General features: G+C 37.1%; 3 protein-coding genes across 4 annotated transcripts; all 3 read left to right on the top strand.

Annotated features, from left to right (window-relative positions):
* The first annotated feature begins 7,365 nt into the window (after window positions 1–7,365).
* LOC106920515 (uncharacterized) lies at window positions 7,366–9,887 on the top strand. 2 transcript variants are annotated; one of them, XM_088015890.1, is made up of 5 exons: window positions 7,366–7,565; window positions 7,684–8,385; window positions 8,483–8,608; window positions 9,420–9,483; window positions 9,587–9,887. In XM_088015890.1, exons 1-5 carry the CDS (start codon window positions 7,448–7,450, stop codon window positions 9,624–9,626), a joined length of 1,050 nt encoding a protein of 349 aa, XP_087872016.1. In that variant the 5' UTR covers window positions 7,366–7,447; the 3' UTR covers window positions 9,627–9,887. The 2 variants fall into 2 exon arrangements, with proteins under 2 accessions (XP_087872016.1, XP_014847035.2); XM_014991549.2 differs by having other exon boundaries at window positions 7,374–7,565; window positions 9,440–9,483.
* Window positions 9,888–13,328: 3,441 nt separating this feature from the next.
* LOC106920508 (uncharacterized) lies at window positions 13,329–15,349 on the top strand. Its single transcript, XM_014991544.2, has 5 exons — window positions 13,329–13,611; window positions 13,720–14,424; window positions 14,495–14,608; window positions 14,697–14,740; window positions 14,865–15,349. Exons 1-5 carry the CDS (start codon window positions 13,557–13,559, stop codon window positions 14,952–14,954), a joined length of 1,008 nt encoding a protein of 335 aa, XP_014847030.2. The 5' UTR covers window positions 13,329–13,556; the 3' UTR covers window positions 14,955–15,349.
* A 1,717-nt stretch (window positions 15,350–17,066) lies between these two features.
* On the top strand, window positions 17,067–19,933 carry LOC106920507 (uncharacterized). Its single transcript, XM_088016097.1, has 6 exons — window positions 17,067–17,164; window positions 17,247–17,591; window positions 17,671–18,006; window positions 18,747–18,887; window positions 18,962–19,005; window positions 19,085–19,933. Exons 1-6 carry the CDS (start codon window positions 17,074–17,076, stop codon window positions 19,181–19,183), a joined length of 1,056 nt encoding a protein of 351 aa, XP_087872223.1. The 5' UTR covers window positions 17,067–17,073; the 3' UTR covers window positions 19,184–19,933.
* The last annotated feature ends 1,185 nt before the right edge of the window (window positions 19,934–21,118 follow it).

Genomic DNA, 21,118 nt, shown 5'->3' with positions numbered 1-21,118 from the left:
GGGCCAGAACTCCAGCTAACTATTGGTAGAAGATCCTGTAAGGAATCCCAAAATGTTTGACCCTAGTTATGCTGTTCAAAGGAGTTGCTACCAAAAACTAAAGGGCTGTATGTAAATTTATGACTTTGAAGAAATTCAAAAATAAATAACTTATTCTTTCTCTTGTTATTGTGGCATTTAGCAAATAGAAATAAATCTGGTAATTCTAGCTGACCTAAAACAAAAGAAAGTGTATGTAAACTTTTGGTTTCACCTATAAATATATTGCTTGCAGGTTGGTTGGTTGCACAGAAATTTAAGGCACACAGTATAACCATATTCATATTATGCAAGTTTTATTTCCATTTATTCTTTCTCACACACCTGAGGTGTAACTCGGTAAACAGACGTTATAAATACCAAAATCCTCCAAGGACAAACATCATGATTCTGAGATAATATAATCTGATAAATCTCATCATAAATTTATGACTTTTATGGATGTTGACATAGTGTTCTTGGGAATCAGGCAAGTGGTGGAAAAAATCACTCAACCAGTTCCTTGACTGAAACTAACAATAAGAACAGTGAGACTGATAAGCCAACTGTAAGCAATTTAACAAAAAACACTGGGGGTTAAGTTACATATTAAACTGCAATATGAAAGCAGCAATAAGCTGTTGGTCTGCTAAAACAAATTGAACTTGGCTTTTGGCCGACTCCAAGTCGATAGCAGTTGGTTGAACAGACCGCAGGACAATAAGATGTTCAACAAACTGATATGAAAGTAGTTCTTCATTCTCTGAAATGATAATAGTTTACGGGAATGGCTTGCTTGAAGGGCTGAAATTATGCAATAAAAAACAACTAAACATTACTCAGCTGACTCCCTGGAGTACATCAACTATAAAACGATGAAGGCTCTCTGTCAATGTTAGATTTATATTATTTAAAGTTGTGGGAATTCAAAGCAAAAATAATTATTACCAAAGTTGAAATCTAAATCAAATTGAGAATCAATAGTGAGAGTTGAAGATTTATTAACAGTCCCTTTGTGACTGTAAGCTATTTTACAAAGAAGAATGGGATCAATCTGCACATAGCCTAATGAAAAAAAGTGTATTCCGTTTGAATACTTTTGCAAGGCTCTGTAAAAATCTGTCAACCTAAACACTTCTTAAAGGCTCGTATTGTCTGTTTTGTTACGTTTTCCAATTCAGGTGAAAAAAATAAACAATTTTGTTCAGTTAAGACTCTGGCCAGCAGAGGGCAGCATTTCACCAGCATTTTGGAGAATTCACTCTGGCAAACATTTAGTGATCAGAACGCTACTGGATGAAGTGATCCTACATCGCACCCGACTAAGAAGTTTGCACCAACATTGTATTTTAAAATAAATAATGCACACAGATAACTGTTGTTTTAAAAAATAAAATTTACAAAAAGGACACTGTGATCAAGTGACAAAAAAGGGGTTTAAGTTTCATAAAATGGCATCTTGTTCAGAGCTTTGAAGCTCACATGCTTTCCTCAACTTTAAACTTGTCGCCTCAAGAGGAGAGCAATGTCATTTGAGTGTTACAGGTGGCTTACAAAAACAGAAACCAGAAAAGCATTTGTCTGCTGTGCTCCCGCTACGGTCCAGGCCTCTCACATCGACCACAGCCTCAGTGGTTTTGTCGGCTCCACCTCTCCTCCGTCCTGACAGGATGTATACGTGGTCGTAGCTTTGATGCAACTTATTTGTTCCTGCTGCTTTGCTGCTTTACGCTAACAACTCTGACTGGTACTTCTGTCTTCACATAACCCTAAAAGACCTGTGAGAATCACTGGTACTGCTGATAGATATTTGTACAAGCGTAGTATGAGCTTCTTGAGACGGTTAAGAGACTTTTTTCTTTCTGTATCTATGCTTTTAATTAAACTAAATCACCTTCTTCTCCCCATCAGGGTTACACAGTAAGGAAATTGTTAGTGCCATTGCCTTGCAGCAAGAATGTTGTGGGTTCAAATCCTGACCAGGGATCTTTCTCCAAGAAGTTTGCATAGCTGCCACTATGTAGAAAAAAAAAACACAGCCAAAGAATGATAGGGTTAATTTCACATTTTAGACTTGACTTTTTCCGAGAAACACTGATGTGGGTCTGTACCTGTTGTCTCTTTGCAAAACTCAGGAAGTTTGGGTTTAGGTGAGAAAACTGTTTGCCTCTTAAGCTTCGTCTACACTTAGTCAACAACTTTAGCATACTTACCACAGCCTGTACATTCAGACCACAGAGGTCAAAGAACAGAAGTGGCCCAAGAATGTTGTTTCTTAACATCACATTTCACATCATTACACACACAGCATATACTTGTGTATACTGCATATAGAGAATCACTTTCACCATTTTCACCAATAAAGGGAGGTCATTTGTGGAAAATGAGCACATTTTACTAGTCCTCTATTTGTTTTGAAGTTGCACTGAGCTCTGCTAATCAGAGGTATGGTGTGAATTACTTTTTGGTTAAGGTTAGAGTTTGGAATAGATTGGTAATGATCATGGTTAGGGGAAAATGTTTGGATTCCGCATAAATGCACTTACTAAGGTGAATGGAAGTCAATACAAAGTCCTCAGATGGACGGAAGTCCAAGGAGTGATGCCTGACAGGAGCTTCCATGCTGTGGAGAAACAGGTTACTAGCAGTATGTGCCATCTGTTTGCATGTCTGGACGTACCTTTCTGGAATTCTGACAATTACTTCTTTCCCTATTGTCTTGATTTTGGTCTCCAACCTTCTCCTTCATATTGTCCGTTGTGGCGCCATCCACTCTTAAGGTTACCTTTGCCAAGCATCTAAAGGATCATTGATTCTTGGCAAAGAGCAAAACATACAAGGGACTTTGTCACTGTACATTGTGGCCAATTCTACTCTCACCTTTGTATACTTTGCTTTCCTCCTTGGTAGTCTCTGATGAAGTCCACTCTTACTAACAGTGATGAATGCTGCCATCTGGTACTCATGTTCCTTGACTTTGGAGTTCACCTTTCATTTCTTTGGAAGTTGTTCTGGGCTCTTCAGTTACCATTCGAATCATGCTTCTCTTTAATTTGTTAGCAATCTTCCTCCTGCAACCATAGAGGTCGGCCACAGTCCTGTGGACCTTAAACATGTCAGTCATATGGACAACTGTTGTCACAGGAGATGCACAATGTTCTTCCTAATCTCTTGGCTCAACTCTTTCCTTGGCTTCCTGTGGTCTGTGTTCAGTGTGGTAAACATGATGTCACCAAACAGCACAGTGACTACTTGTCACCCATTAACTAGGCAGACTGTCCATTTACAAGCTTGAAGTCACCTGTAATGCTAATGAGAGGACACACATTAGTTTAACAGGCCCCTATTTTTTTTATTATTTTTAATTGATTCTAGAGGTACCCTCACTTTTGTCATTAGTTTATTTTTAAAATGATTATGTGCAGCCATGTTTGTTTCACTGATCATTGTGAGCTTTTCAGTTATTAACTGAGGAGTAGTTCATTTTGTTCATGTGTGTATATATGTATAAGTATATGAGTCTTACTAAGGATGACTAGGGAAATAAATACAGACACTGAAGCTTATTGCAATCATCTTTAGCCCAGCAGATTACACCTTTTAGTGTATAATGGTGTCCCTCCACTGCTGTGGTGAAGGTGGTATGACCTAAACAGCAGAAGTTTCCACTGATGGAAACTCGAACACAGGAAGCCCCACCTCAGCCCCCAAGAAGACTCCTGCTTCACTTTTGATTTCGCTGGCTATGCTTTGTACATAAAACCAAGTGATGAGGAATAATACTGGAGGTATGAAACAGGAAGAAAAATGGACACTTTATATACATAGGACATCCACTGTCCAAATTTATGTGCATGCTTAATGTTTATTTCTGTTTTAGCATTGCTAGTAGTTCAAAATGAGCTAAAACAACCCAGGCTTGTTTAAAAAGCCACTAAAAAACAACTACACTTCAGTGAATTCTAAAATCAAAATGTCTATGTAAAGGAAAGAACATGTGTTCAAAATGTACAACCCATAACCAAACATCCATCTTTCAAGAACCAACATGCTGGGTTGTGTGTCAGATGACAGATTATATTTAGAATATTGAGGTTAAAAAAAAAAAAAAAAAATCAAAGCTTCTGAGGAATACTATTCACAAAAATATAAACTGCTTCCCATTTGATAAGACTCAAATAAAAGAATCTAAGAGAGAATTATCTGGAAGAAATTCGACATTTGACAAATTCTGACACTTCTGGTGTACATGGGTTGTGAACAGTCACAGAAACGAAAATCTTGCATTGAAAAGTTGATAAAAATGTAACAACATTTCTACGTAAACTGCGTCTGTTCATTATGTGTGCCAGAGTCAGACTAACTTTACTATCTTGGAAAACTGAGAGAAAAACAAACAAACACCTTCTTCAAACCAACCTTGAATTATTATTGGTAATTTGCTAAGTTATTGTTCCTGCGATTGATAATTTTTTTCTTTTAAGATTTCAGATGCAGTGTCACACTGACAAGAAGACCCACCAGAAATAACATGTAAAATGTTTACTTGACACAAGCAAATTCGTATTGAGGTGAAATTATGAGGTGTGCTAGATTTCAGAAACGGTCTGTTCTGGTGGTGTTGCTTTTACACAACAGTCTCAAAGCCCTACTGTCTGTCTGTGGTTAACAGTGTAAAAATGGGCATTCAGCACATCTTTTTCTTAAACACGTGCATTCAGAATGGTACTAACAGGAAGTCTGAGTGTGATTCTATTTTTATCACTAGAGCTTTAAAGTGCAACACAGATGCCATCAAAAACTGAGAATGAACAACTGCATACAGCTGTTATCCACCAATACTTCCTTCAGTGATTAAATGCTGTAAAATTATTAAGATAATGCAACTAACCCTAAAATGATCTATTGGCAAATTTAGGTGTAAATCTTTTTTTTTTTACTTTTACCAACTTGTTATTTTGGATTAGAAATAATCTAGTCAATCTGGTAGAGTATCTAAATTTTTCAGTGAGGGTAAAGTTTTCCAACCTTAAAGAATCAGAACTCACCAACAAAGAAAAATCTTTAAATACCAGTGAAAACAAGCCAGAAAACCTGGTCAGCCATTGTAAAAAGAGAAAGGATGCTGTAAAGTCAAAAAGGAGTTTTCCATAGTTTTTTACATTTGTAATGTCAACATTACATGGTTTTATTGTACATAAAACCAATGATTAAATCGTTTTATTACATGATATTTGTAATAAAAAAGCAAAGAGTTTATTCACATTGTTTTATTATTTGCAGAAACTAATGTCTCATTTGATTACAATAACTGTAAATCGAAATAAAAAATTTCGGATTTAACTGCTTATGACTACATCACCTTCAGATGACAGTTGCTTTTGTCTACATTTAACAGTCTGTACACAAATCTGACCTAGGAAAGATTAAGCTAACATTTAGCTTAATGCTAACCCAGCGATGTAAGAATCTGTTCACAGCTTCCCCTGTGGTCTGTTATCAACTGGATCGATCGCAGCGTGCTTTGATCAGGGTTTGTCACTCGGCTCGGCTCTTCTTTGTGTCTTCTTTGGTTTCTCTCAGGAAGTCTTATGATCTATATTGTATCCTGTATACTTAAAGGCCAACGCTGCTGTAGAAAAACAAAATGGTTTGCTGATATAATATTCTGGCTTTAATTATATACATCTTTTTTACAATATTATGTTATGTAGTTAAATAAACAAGTAGTTTATATAACTACATTCTGTAACTTAAAGGCATTTTTTGCCTCTAAATCAGATTCTTTCATCTTTACTGAACCAGTATAAAGAAAATCAATCATCGTGTTCTCATTGACTTGTTGACTATCAGCAGATTAGGATACAGGTGTTATTAAAATAAAGTTACCACAGAAAGCTTGACTGGAGAGCTTTGTTTTCATTTTGTGCAGCGGATATGCACTTTACCATTTATAGGGACAAATGTGTAAAATATACACTGTGAGAGTAACCTCACTATGTAGAGACTATCTGACCATCTAGAATAATACCAAAGTTATGCCACAACATTTGGATGCACTCATAAAAATTCCAAAGCAGTGAGGCATATCTGCAATATATATACTATCTATCGCTAAGTTCCATCACTCATCCCACTGAATCTTTGTAGGTAAGAAAGTGTGGTGGAGAATAGAGGGAACCTCTGCCTTTTCAAAGCTCAATTTTAATTAATATTTCATTGAAATATGACTCCAAATTATTTCAACATGTCCAAAATATCCATGGCAGACTGGCCACAGATGTTTTGAGTATTTCTTTTGAATATCTGAAATATTCAAAAGAAAATAAAATACAGCGTGGAATACTGATACTCAAGTGGTACAATGCTACATGACATGCTATTGGAAGACGTTTAACAAAGCAGCCAATCGAGGAACAGCATTTTTTTTTTTTTTTTTTTTTTTTTTTTTGAATGACCACAGTGTCTCAGCATAAATGGGACCAGATTTGGGTAGTAACTACTTACAATTACTCAGTTACATTTACTTAAGTAACTTTTTTGAAAAAGTAAAATAAAATAAAATACTTGTAGGAGTATTTTTTCTTCTCTGTGTTTTTCACTTTTACTTGACAAATTTAAATATGACGTATTTCTACTTGAGTAAAACGTCTGGATTCTCTACCCACTGAATGAAAAACAAATATGTTTTAACCAAAGATTCACCAGACAAAGACACACACAGTTAGTTTCACATAAAAGTTTTATATTGAAAGAAACTGATTTGGAAAAAAAAAATATTTTGCCTGATTTTGTTATATTTTGTTAGTTATATGAATTATTGTCTTTTTGGTCCTTAACTTTATTTTCCACTTAACTTTATATTTTTCTCAATCTGATTATGCAATTTTTAAATATTAAATGATTGATGATTGATCACTTGTTTTGTACTTGAATAGCCTTTTTACCAAATACATTTTTACTCTTACTTGAGTCATTTGGTGGGCAACTATTTACTTTTACTTGAGTAAAAATAACAGTAACAGTGCTGGTCTTACTTGAGTACAATTTTTGCAGACAGTTATCTGAAATTTCTGAATAATAATAATAAAAAAAACATTTGGTGCTTTAAGTATACCATGCTCCTTATTTGATCTTGTTTACTAGCTTGTAGAGCTAATACTGATGAATGATAGTTGCTGCTCTGTTTTGTGACAACGATGGGGTTTTATTGTATCTGCAAAAGTTCTTGTCATGTACATTAAGCAAAACAAGATGAGCTTTGATGTGTCTGACTGAAGCAGGCGCTTCTTTGTGATTTTGGTCAGAAGGATCCTGTCAGGTCTTCAGCTTTGCTCTCTCCATGTTTGTCTTCTTTAAGACCTAAAGTGACACTATAGGCAGCTGTGATCATGAGATCATGTTCTCCTTGTAGCCAATCAGCACAGCCATGTCTCTGTGGAGTTCAGTAAGCATCAAGGTGCTTTTCATTCATCACGTCCATTTCAGCAGGATGACACCTTCAGGCTCTGTTTTCTGTCTCTTGGTCGTCCTCTTATGGAGAAAAGGTGAGTAGTGTTTTATGAGATCGGTCATTTTAACTTTCTAGTCTGTCCTACTTCAAACATTTCTATCTTTTGTGAAATGTAAATTTTGGTAATTTTATTTTTTACATTTTCTGTTCAGTTGAGCTGAATTATTTGGGAAAATCATCTGTTCATCAACAGAGGAGCTTTATGTCAGCTGAAGTTGGCAGCAGCGTGACTCTGCATTGTTCTTATGGGACTGAAGCTGCCAGGTATTACTGGTACAAGCAATCTCTGGGACAGAAGCTACAGATTATCTCTATCAGTTATAAATTTGATAAAAGTGGCGAGTTTCATGACGAGTTCCAGGACAACCCACGCTTCGCTGTGAAAACCAACGATGGGAAAAGTCAGTTAAATATCTTTGACTTAAAACCATCAGACACAGGAACTTACTTTTGTGCAAGTGGCATTTCATTTGTGTTTGAGTTTGGGGAGGGTGTCACAGTCAGCGTGAAGAATCCGGTTCTGGAAAATACAAGTTGGATCCGTCAGTCTGAATCTGGAACCGTCCAGATGGGAAGCTCTGTGACTCTGAACTGTACAGTTCAAACTGGGAGCTGTGGTGGAGAACACAGTGTTTACTGGTTTAGACACTCTGGAGAATCTCATCCAGGACTCATTTACACCCACGGAGGAAGCAGCGATCAGTGTGGGAAAAGTCCTAACACACAAACACACACCTGCATGTACGATCTGCCTATAAGGAACCTGAGTAAGTCTCATGCTGGGACTTATTACTGTGCTGTTATTTCATGTGGACAAGTTCTGTTTGGAAACGGGACAAAGCTGGACGTGGAAGGTGAGTCGTGTCATTTCAGAGACGTTTCTGTTTGCTAGTAGGAAAACTGTCTAAAATCTGAAGCTTTCTGTCTGTGTGGGTTTGTCCGGGTTTGCAGGTGAGGCCGTCTCTTTGTCCTTGGTTTATTTCTTAAGTGCAGCTTTGATTTTCACCGTCATCCTGAGTGTTTTACTGGCCTTCACACTGCACAAGATGCACAAGAGGAACAGCTGCCAAACTTCAGGTTATTTTTGTTAAAAATGATTTTCCCCATTACAGATTTTATTTTTATTTTGTAACACTTGCGCCTTGTAAATCCTCCAAAAATTCTAAAGTCTTGACAGGCGGATTTTAAATTAGAATTTCATTTATTTAGGAAAATGCTCTCCAAACCAACCTGGTGTTAAGCCTGATATCTGGTTGTACCGTGTTGAGTGACAGCAACTGCTATCAGACATTTGCAATATCTGGCAGAGCCAAACATTCAGCGGTGTCCTTTTAAATATGGTTCTGACTTGTAACCCAGAAGGATTACAGATTCTTCTTCTTCAGTATTTTCTGTTGTAGAGCAGAATTCATGTTTCTATTAAGTCATCCAGGCTTTTCAGTTTATCAAAAAGTGTTTTGAATCACATGTAATTTTCTTTCCACTTCCACAATTATTTTACTACTTTGTGTTGGTCTTTCACATAAGATCCCAAATAAATAAATTTTCTATTTGTGGTTGTAAAAGTTCAAGGGGTGTGAATACTTTTGGAAGCCACAGTAAGTCACGTCTGACAGTGATCAGATCTGGGTGTGGCGATGAGGCCATTCACATTGTGCTTGGTTGGTTTGGATGGCATCTTTCTATCAATAATCAAAATTATAATTTAAAAACTGCTTTTGGTATTTATAAATTCTACATCTGATATTAAATTTTGATTATCTAAAATGTGTAAATGTGACAAAAAAAGCAAAACAGTTTACATAATATATATATATGTAAACATAATATATACATATATATATATATATATATAAATAATTTATAATTTTTTTTGTTTATACTAAAGATGCCTTTTGCCTGTCACAGAGTTTAATGGAAGACTTTCATGTCATCCAGCAACAAGCACTGAGGTACCGCATCTCATCTCTTATATTTCACAAACTATTAATTGTCTCATTGTGAAGTTTGGGAAAAAAAACCCCCCAACTAATTTCAGGAGTGTTCTGTTACCAGGTACATCGAGTCGCAGGCGACCTCCATTATGCTGCTGTAAATGTTAACCAGCTCAGCAGACCAAGGAGACACAGGAAGAGCACAGAGTCTGAGTGTGTGTACTCAGCTATGACACACACTCTGAACTGAAGATGGTTCAGTTTTCTCTCCTAAAGCTGCCTGGAGAACTGAAGCACAGCTCAGACTGTTTCGGGTCAAAGACTGAAGAATACTTCTGTGGTTTTTTATTTTTATTTTATTTCTTTTTAATATTTCACAGAATAAACTTATTTAAATTATTAAACTTCTTAAAATGACTAAATTGTGTGTGTTTGATCGATTAGATGCCAGTTCTTACAGTGCGTAGATTATGATAATTTGCTTAGTTGCCAACTTTGAATTCAGGTTAATGCTGTTCAAACAAAAATACCATAATATTCCTGAAGGAAATTTAAATGTTTTAGTAAATTCATTTCTTCAAAGTGTTCTTATAGATGATGATGACTGTTGGCAAGAAAGAAAACTGTGTTGCAGCAAATCTGAAGAAGCCTCTGTCTGTGGATATTCAGCGATCATCAGTGTTGTTCATTATTGTTTTCATTTTATGAAGCATCTTTTTGAACAGTCAGAACAGAACAGAATCAGGCTTCTTTGTTCAGCTTTTTAAAATCTACCAGTTAGCGATGTATTGGAGGATATGCAGCATCTTCCTGCAAACACTAAAGGACCTAAGTTTTGTTTGGTGTGGTTTTTCTTGATTGACTTGCAGCAACATGCATTAATCCACTAGCATGTATTCTTTTTTTAGTAATTGGAGCCTTAATTTGATAGTGAATTGACAGGAAGGTGGGATATGAGAGAGGGGGAAGGTCATCAGGCCGGGACTCAAACCTATGACACCCACGCTGAAGCCTGAAGTCTCCATGTGTGGTCTGTGCTTAACTCCTGCACCACCACAGAACCCCGCCATGTATTCTTTTGACAAGATTTACTTTAACTAGTTTTTTCTCTTGGATACAGAACAAAGTGTTTTGTTTTTGTTTTATGTAAAAATATTTTTTCAGAGGATGTTTGGTCTTTTCTTTCCCAGCATGTGTATAATTGTAGCTCTGCATGAATTCTTATGTCTCTCTACTTGAACAATCAGTCCTTGTTGAAGAGTCAGTATAGTGAATTTATAAAATCACCTTTAAATCTCATATTGATAGTGAAAGATGGTTGATTTTTCTTTTTTATTGAACCTGAGATATAATATTGTAATACTGCCATGGTTCTGTATTCTATCTGATGGTCTGGCATATTCAGGAGAGCGTTTCCACCACTAGGTGGACTCTCACTGGGCAGGTGGGGTTAAACCCAAATACCTAACGCTGTGTCATAATAGTGCGACAGCAAACGTGATGCACAAGCATTGATGTACTTCTGTCCCCCAATCAATGGATCATACTCTGTGATGCCCCATGGACTGATTGGGGCCCTGGTGTGGTGGGGAGCAGGTTGGTTGGATGGGCCACTTTTACAATGAAAACAGGTCAAATATGGTACCGAACTGCACCAACTCGGGTCAATGTCGCCCAAGGTGATTGACAGACCCAAGAATCGAGACCAGTTGTTTCAGGATTCTGCCAAAGATGATGCTGATATGTGAATCTTATATTAAATGCAGTTTATTAAGCTGCTCCTCCATCTCTCTGAGTATATATGCTTCATTGAATTCTCTCTATTTAAGGAGTCATGACTTTTGGTAGTTGTAGCTTACAACCTCTATCAGAGGTCAGGGGTTACTGCTGGCTTCAGCCTCTGTCTCTGCCTGTGGCCTTTGCTCACACACAGCAAGTTATCACTCTGCTGGCTGTTATTCACATTAACCCCTGGTCTACTCTTAAACTAGCCACATCCTCTGCTCTTGTAGGAGAGGATGTGGCTCTCCTACATCTGCTGTGTTAACAATCAGACACAAACTCCAGAGGTTTCCTCCACTCTTGATGAGTTACAGCTGATCTAGTAAGTCTATTCAGTCGACAGGTTTCACGAAGTTTAAAATATTCAATTGTCAACCAGATTATAAATCTGTATCTTTACTTGCAAATCAGAAGTTTTGCTAACACTTTATTTGAAGGGGGTTGAATAAAACTGTCATGACACTTTCATAGACATGACATAACACCTGTCATGAACATGAATAAGCCTAAATGAATATTTATGACTGTTGTCACAAAGCATCATTTGGTAAATTATGACACTTTTAATACAAAGTTGACATTATTCAAAATGTCTTTGTTATGACAACTTGACATTAACTAAGAAATCATTACTGTTTAAACTTTACCTTTAATAACATAAAGTTACCTGATTTTTAAAGTGCAATCAGTAATACTTTTATAACAAATTTATGTCAGTGATGATTTCTTGGTTAATGTCAAGTTGTCATAACAAAGACATTTTGAATAATGTCAACTTTGTATTAAAAGTGTCATAATTTACCGAATGACACTTTATGACAACAGTCATAAATATTCATGAAGGCTTATTCATGTTCATGACAGGTGTTATGTCATGTTTATGACAGTGTTATGTCATGTTTATGACAGTGTTATGTCATGTTTATGACAGTGTTATGTCATGTTTATGACAGTGTTATGTCATGTTTATGACAGTGTCATGACAGTCTTATTCAACCCCTTCAAATAAAGTGTTACCGAAGTTTTCAAAAAAGTAAAAAAAAAACAAACTTTGAAGTAATAAAACTTAAATATAGTCACACATTAAGTGTAAACTACTCAAAGATAATCACATCACTATGAGTATATATATATATATATATATATATATATATATATATATATATATATATATATATATATATATATATATATATATATATATATATATATATATATATATATATATATATATATATATATATATATATATACAAAAAGTGTGATATATTTTTATTCACTTGGTTTACGTGAATTAGTGCATTAACTCCGGTTGACTCATTCTGAGAGGGACCAAATGAAATCTGATTGGATTTCATTTTCATTCGTTCTTGTGCCAGAAGCTTTAGCTTAGCTAATGTGGCTAAGATTGATTTATGGCTATTATCAAAACAAAATCACATTGTAGCAGTTCTGGATAAAACAGACTAATTTGAACTTTAATTATAAATAAATAATGTCTTGTACTCATTTTCACAACTTTACAAATAATTAAAAGTTTCCAGCCCTGCTGTGGTTGTAGTTGCTAAGACTAAGCAGGTCAGTGTAGCATTTGAAGGCTTATCTAGAGGAGGACATCACTTCACCGCATCTCAGAACCGATGAACTGATATTTCCTAGCAGTGACTTTAGGAGGTCTTCAAAATCACAGGAATGTCTGAAAGACACAGATAACCAGTGTTCCATGTCACAGTTCTGAAACTCACAGCTTTGTGTTTGTAGCCATTTTCTGAAATGCATCAATTCACACAGATTTTTGGGTCAGCTCCCTTTACTGGCACCAATGTCAGAGCTGCACAGGATGTAGCTGTGGTTACACTCCCACAAAGGTCCCCCAAATACAATGAGTCAGTGGAAGCCTGCATGAGTGTCTTTTCTGCCAGTGAAATAATAGCAAAAAGCAATTCTAAATTATTATCATTGTTATGTACATTGTTTATGTACTTAGATCCATTAAAACATAAGGAAACATATAAAAGTTACATTTCATTATATAGTTTAAGTTTCTAGGTTTATTTGTCCTTCTGTCATCACATCACAACAAAAGTGCTGAGTACAGTTTGGTCTCAACAAAGCAAAATGACAAAAATGATTGTTTCCAGCAAGTCATTGTGCTAACTGTTAGAAGTACAGAAGTTTACACCACAGTTCGCATGTTTCCTTAGTAGGACTGTTGTGTCACTTGATGCTAGCCAATCCTGTACAGTCATGTCTCTTAAAAGTGGAAAAAAGTTCAACCTTCCTTTCATTCGAACCGTTAATCAGACACAATGACTTCTGAACCTCTGGTCTTCTGTCTCACATGTTTACTTCTGGGACAAATGGGTGAGATTTTTATTTCTTTTTCTGGATTTTATACATTTTGTGTCAATTCTTTACAGAATGGTTCCAGAGAATTTTGTCCAACAGAATTTTATTCTGCTATCCTTTCAGCTCCACCGTCTGTTCTGACGTCTTCTCCTGTTCATCTAAAGAGCAGCTTTATATCGGCTCCTGTTGGCGGTGAGGTGACCTTACGTTGTTCCTATGAAGGCGATGAGTCGGCGTGGATCTGCTGGTACAAACAAACTCTGGGACAGAATCCAAAACTCATCTCTAGTTTCTTTGTGTATAGTCCGGAAAACATCTTTTATGGAGAATTCAAGAACAATTCCAGATTTACCCTGATTAGAAAAAACCGAACAACAAACCTGATCATTTCTAACCTTAAAATGTCAGATTCAGCCACTTACTACTGCGCATTCACCTACGCACAAATTGTGAGCTTTTCAGAAGGTGCAACAGTCATTATTAAAGATCCAGATTCTGACATCCGACCTTCGGTTCTTCAATCAGAACCTGAGAGTGTTCGGCCAGGAGACGCCGTGACTCTGAACTGTTCAGTACAAACTGGGAGCTGTGGTGGAGAACAAAGCGTTTACTGGTTCAGGAAGTCTGAAGAATCCCACCCAGGACTCATTTACACTCATGGAGGCAAGAGAGACCGATGTGAGAGAAATCCCAACACACCAACACACACATGTGTGTACAGCCTGCCTCTTAAGGACCTGACTGTGTCAGATGCTGGGATCTACTATTGTGTCGTTAGTTTCTGTGGGCAGATCGTGTTTGGAAACGGAACCAGACTGACACTCATGAGTAAGTAGATCTCTCAATGAGTTTCTGTTTAAGAAATGAAGACATGTTTCTGACTGTGGACTCTCTGCAGGTGAGGGAAAATTCTTGGTGCATTTTGTGACTGGATCGTTGGCTGGTCTCTTCCTTGTTTTAATCATTATCGTAGTGTACAGGATGAAAAATAAACACACCAACCAAGCTGCAGGTACATTTAAAAAAAAAAGAGCATTGTTCCTTGTTTTCAATAAAACGTATGCAAGTGACACATATTTTTTTATTTTTTTGTAAACTAGAGCCAAGAATTCCGGATCCAACTACAAACACCACAACAGAACAGGTGAGATATATCTTTATAATCTATAATTAGATTGTATATAATTTCTGAGAACCTTTTAAAAACAGATTAAATAAGTTATTTTTCCCTCTCGGCTCATATTTGGTTGTTTATTTGTTGTTTCCAGGGCACCAGCCAACCTACAGACAGCCTCCATTATTCATCTGTAGATGTAAACCGGTTCAGCAGGTCCAGAAGAAAAATGAGCAGCAACTGAGAATGAGATTGCCTCCAGCATAGGCTGGAGAAAATATACTTCATTTGGTAGGTTTAGGAGCAGGTCTTACAATGAGTTTGCACTTGTTGTTGTTGGTCAGACATTAATACAAACAGAGAACATCCCCTTTAAATTCTATGAATTGATCTATTTTGTAAACATCTAGGGTTTACTCATGTTTTTTCTCAAACCTTTCCATTTTTTCGTTATCTTTTTTATACAGTGTTTCATAGCGTTTAATAGATTTTAAAAAAATCTGAGCCTGTTAAACACCAGATCATTTATGCGTCAAAACAATAGAATTGACAGAGACTAGGCTTTTGTTTTATGCTGTGACTTCACCAACTTACCTGATTTACTGTATATGAATCCAATAAACATGATATACCAGTAAATGTTTGCTTGGTTATTTTGATTCGATCAGGGATCATAATATTAACTGTCACAGTATAAATGTCTTGTTTCTAATGTCATGTCAAAATGGAACCGTCCTAAACAGGAAAAAAAAAAAAAAAACATAATGGAAAAACTTGGCACAAACTTTCCTCTTCATAAAGCGTTTAGTTAGACTCAGTGGAGGATTCTGATATGGGCAGCATGGGCAACTGCCCAGGGCGGCATCTTGTGGAGGCCAACATGAGCGGAGGATCTGAATGTCTACAGTAATACATCATCACAACAACACACATCTCCCCCCACACCCCAACTTTCTGACGCTAAGGTTCTTGGCGTCAGACTGGTCCATTACATGTGTCACAAGGAAACATTAGCAACTGAATAACATATAAAACCTCAACAATGTCTCCAGGAAGCAATCATTTCTCAGCAGCTGAGAGCCCACATCCTGGTAGAACAAGGTTCTGCTTTCTACCAGACTAATTGTCACCACCTATTAGTATGTTTATTTACCGCCCACCCTTTCACGAGGGCCTGATTCGTTCAGTTGGTCTTAGTTTGTTTATAAGTCAGTTGTTTAGTTTGTGATCACTCAGAACGTGAACTTGTAAAGCTTGTTGATTCACAGACTTTCAGTTAGGAAACTAAAATCTGCTGGAGCCAATCTGTTGGTGGAAACTGTAAGTCTTTTCAAAATCTAGAAAGATTCAGGTGTGATGGGGTGGAAAAACATGCACTGGGATTTGGTAAGAAGCTTAATCTGAGAATTCATTTAAATCACGATTCGGTATCTGACTTGTCTAGTTGTCTTTAAGGAAGGTGATATCCAACAGTTGGTTATGAGTACCGACCAACTGAAGCTGTTTAACCACCCAGTAAAATCATAAATATGTTAGGAGAACACAACTCACTCAGGAAGGTTTTCCTTGTCATTTTATAACTGTTGACTTGCTAAATACAGTTTGATCTCCTTGGCTTTGGAAAAGCAGGGCTGTGATTGGCTGTAGGCTGCATGGAGGAGCAGCTGGTGTCACTGTTGCCAAGCAGCAAGCAGGTCCTGTGTTTGAATCCCAGTCTGTCTGCATGGAGTTTGCATGTTCTCCACATGATCACACTGTATCCACGGCGCCCCTTGCCTCTCAGCCAATCAACTCTGTTCTCTTAACATAACCTATGTTCATAGAAGTTGACTGATCACTTAAAAAATATTATGAATTGTGAACAGTTCTTGCTACAGATGCGCCAAAAACAAACAGAAAGGAAGTAAAAAAGTTTAAAATGTTGCATGGTCACTAAATGAATTGTAGAGGGAGAACAAAGAAGAAGAGGAAGTGAATTTCAAACTTGACTTGTGATAATTTGAAATGATGATGTGATGTTGAAGCTAAAACTAGTGATTACATTTAAAACAAATCAGTTTTTTGTGGCAAAGTGAAACCATTAACATCCACCAATGTAAAATCTCCTTTATAAAAGTTGCTTCAAAGTTTTTCAGTGCGTTGCTGTGACAACGGTCGACATTAGGCTGGCAGGTTGTGGCAACGCTGTTACATTGTTGGTGAACTGACATCTGGTTTTATTAAATAAGTGCTTGTAACAAGGCAGAAGAATAATTTTCCTCCTCGTTTTTATGTCATGAGTGGGAGGGAACTAAGTCACCAATGAGACTCGAGAGACGTGGCTCAATGCCGTACAAACTGATAAATCAGTGGAACGGTCGGCCATGTTGGGAGCTCTGAACTACTTTGAGGAAGAAGAAGAAGCACCAAAGATGGCTGTGTTCTTTCTGAAGGTGCTGCTGCTCTTCTCATTGTGTGAGTAATTCATCTTTTCATGTTCAACCTTTCTTCCTTTCTGTCTTCAAACAGAAAGCTGATAAAATGTGTTAACTTTCAGGTAAAGCAGAGTTCAGTGAAATCTCTCAGCCCGTTTCTGTTCAGACGCTGAAGCTCAGAGAGTCGGTCGCCATCGAATGCAACATGAAGAGCACAGCTCTGAAAACAGTGTGGTACAAACTGACTGCAGGAAGAAGACTGCATGCGGTCGCAACAGTTGATAATCGGAACAATCGGAGCGTCGTTGCTGATGAATTTCAAAAGCGTTTCTCAGTTGAATTTGACGGCATCAGCAATCGCCTGAGAATATCAGCAACTTCATGGGACGATGTTGGAACATACTTCTGTGGAGAGATGCATCGGGATAAGGTTCAGTTTGGATCAGGAACCTTTCTGTTTCTTAAAGGTACTCATGTCTATGAGAATTCATTTCTAATTAACCACGTTGTGCTAATCATCACATTTAATCTCATTTGTTTTCCAAGGCTTGAAGCTGAGCAGCGACTCTGTTGCCCAGCAGCCAGAGACCCGCTCAGTTCAGCCAGGAGAGTCAGTGACCATCAGCTGTACTGTTCAGGCTGGTCAGTGCTCAGCAGGACACACCGCAGTCATGTGGTTGAAAAACCTTCACGCCTCTCCTGCAGACATAATTTACTCATCTGGAGATAAAACCAACAGCTGTAAGAGGGCAGGAAGTGGAGAAACGTGCGTGCACAGGCTCTTCCTGAAGAACATGGACTCTGATGATGCTGGAATGTACCACTGTGTTGTGACTGCATGTGGACACGTAATGCTGGGGACAGGAACCAGGATTATTCACAGTAAGGCAGCAACACAATGCATGTACACTGTAAAAACGGATAAGTTCTCCTTACTTAAAAAATACATGGAAATTCATTGCCTCATTTTTTTTAAAGTTTTCATTAAATTAACTGAAAGAGTAACATTAACTTGTAAAATTTTAGTAACTTAATAAATCTGTGTATTGGAATTACATAAACAGTATTCAAATAATAAGAGCCAGGCTCTTAGTTTGTCGTTCTTGATGAACTGACTGCATACATGAAGCTCTGGAGTCTACCCTTTCACCTTAAACATCTTAAAACTAATCTTTGTGACAAATAAAAAAAGTGATTTAATAAGTGGCTACTGCTGTTGGCACAATGCATTGTGGGATTCCTTGCTGGCCACTCCTACCTGTCAGATACCCTCATATTACTTCAAATGAACTAAACTCATTTTTAAAACGTTTGAGGCCCTCGACTTATTTTAATCAAGTGTTTATTATAAATAAAAAATAAGCTATATTCATTTACTTGATTAAAGTCAACATTGTAATTCTTTATACACCCAAAAAATCACTGGACTTAGTTTGAATGTTGAAACTTTGAACAAGTTATATTCACTCATCTTTGTCAGTCAGATACAATGTTATAATTCACAGAGTAGCCTTAATGTTCAGCAGCAAACAGTAATGTACATATTTCACAATTCTGCATGATCTGTATTTATCACAAAGAAATCCAGTACTCTGAATGCTCCTTTTATCATTTATTTGCAGATGATTTAACGTCTCAAAGCATTTTTACGGTCGATCCCAACATTGCAATATTCATCTCCTCCGTCATCCTCACCATCTGCGCTCTGGGTGTTTATCTGGGATCCTTAGTCTGGATCATCGAGGAGACAAACTGCTGCTTTGGTACCAGAATCATTTTCCATTTGTACCTGTAATGTTACTACTGGAGGTAACAAACATTTGTCTTTGGCTGTTAGGGTCTTGTGCAGGACTTTCAGCTCCGTCCACAACCCCTGCAGAGGTATATCACCCTCAGATCAGCATTTTATTCACATTTGTGTGATAATGTGGAACTTATTTTGTGATAAATCCCGTTGCAGGTCCAACATGAGGACCATGTCCAGACAAATCTGTCAGCAAGACAGAAAAACTCCATCTGGACTGAATGTGTTTATGTCAATGCAGAGAAACTCAACTGAAGACATTTTGACTGCATGTCTTCCATTAAGTCCTAATAATGTTAGATTTTCATCACTTTATTAACATTTATTTTAATCTAAATATTACTGTAAAGTGTTCTAGTCCATGCATGGTGTTGCAAGTATTCTTAAACCTTAACCATGGCATTATGTCACCTCTTAACAACAACAAACCTTCAATTGGGATTTTATGTACCAGATCAACTCAAGCTAGTATTTATTATTATTATTATTATTATTATTATTATTATTATTATTATTATGAACATAATTCATGCTTACCCTTTCTTTTTACATCACATTTTGCATGTATTGCTTTTTAGTCTTAGCATTAGCCGTGTTTCACTTGCTCCTTTCTTTTCTCAGACTTTCTGCCTGATTCTTGATTGTTCTGTTCTCCCACCTGAGCCGTGGATCTCCGCTGCTCCTCCAGCATCACCATGTCCCTCTTGACTCCATTTCTCATCAGTTCAACCATTTGTCATTGTCATCTTTAAGATCTGAAGCAGAACTTTCAGCATACTTCATAGATGTACCAAAGGTTTTAATCAAGATTACCACCACATGGGATGATTCTGGTGTGAGCAAATCCCTTTTCATAAAATAATAAGTAGTGATTATCGTTTTCTAGGTTCAGTATAAAGAACTTCTGACAAATAGATCAAAAAGACAGGAGAGGCACCATGTGGACTAAATGCTTGACTGCAAAGAAACACAATCAATAAAGTTTTGACTTTTTGAATTAGAAAAGGCTATAGTAGTTTTTCATCATTTGCTTTGCTAAGCTAATCTTAGTGTTACTGATATCAAATGTTAGCATGTTGTGGTGCAATCACAACGTATGAAGTCAACATGTGTGTTTTCCTTCAGGCTGCAGCAAACAAACCTCAGACATGCTCTTAACCACTGGACTCATTCTCTGACTTCAAGTTTCTCTAAATAGAAATGTTCTCACACACAGCTGGCAGCGCCACAGGTAACCACCGATGTGTCGCCTCTATATGCAACCAAAAACAGAAGCAGGACCTAAACATAGTCCATAAAGAGCATGGTGCCATACCACAAGCCACAGATTCATCTTATTTCGTATGAACAATGTGAACTGAAACCATAAGGAGCGAAAAATAGCAAAAGAAAAAACTGTAAAAGAGAACTGTTGGGTTGTGAACAAAACTGAAGGAGGCGCTGTTGGGATTAGTGTGTTTTAAACATCTGTAAGCAGATTTGAGTGTCGATGAAATATTTGAACTGAAATAGGTTTTCAAGTGATAACTTTATTGCCCAGAAGGTTCATCCAATAGGCTGTTGAAGAGCTAATGTGGTTTTTTTTAAAAGAATGTTGACAGAAAAAAGAAGGTTTAGAGTCACAGTCAGTTTATTTTATGTTTCTTAGTGTAAGCACTCCGATTGACAAAAACAGACACATTCCAAGTTATGCCCCCTGCAAGAAATGAGCCAATGAAGACAAAGTTTGGGCCATGAGTATCATGAGTACAAAACTTCTTTAACATTACACAATGTCCCTGACACTCTGTGAGCTTTGACACCTCAACCACTGTAAAATGTGCATCATTGGTCGACATTCAGCAGCAGTTAGTTTGTCCAACTGATCAAATAGATCATGGACAGGTGAATCCCTAATATTTGGCTAACACTCCTGATCAACCTGTTAAGACCAAATAAGAAGATAAAATAGAAAGGGCACAATGGGAAGGGAAAAAGAGAAGAACAAGGGAACTGGATACGAAGTAAAAGTCATAAGGCAAAAAGTCAAGAAGTAGAGCCCCAAAAATGTTCATCTTGGCTGAGCTGGAGGATCTGGTAGGGAGTCCATGAATGAACAAGTACAGCCTCCATCTACTTATTGTTGCTGGCTGCAGTCCAGTCACAATAAGACAGCATGTCCAAAAAAAGGCCTTAAAGGTCTGACAAGAA

The sequence above is a fragment of the Poecilia mexicana genome, unplaced genomic scaffold (genome assembly GCF_051168715.1).
Source record: "Poecilia mexicana isolate PSO_F unplaced genomic scaffold, ASM5116871v1 scaffold_18, whole genome shotgun sequence".
Classification (NCBI taxonomy): domain Eukaryota; kingdom Metazoa; phylum Chordata; class Actinopteri; order Cyprinodontiformes; family Poeciliidae; genus Poecilia; species Poecilia mexicana.
The sequence above is the reverse complement of the archived record's forward strand: the minus strand, read 5'-3'. Positions and strand labels throughout refer to the sequence as shown.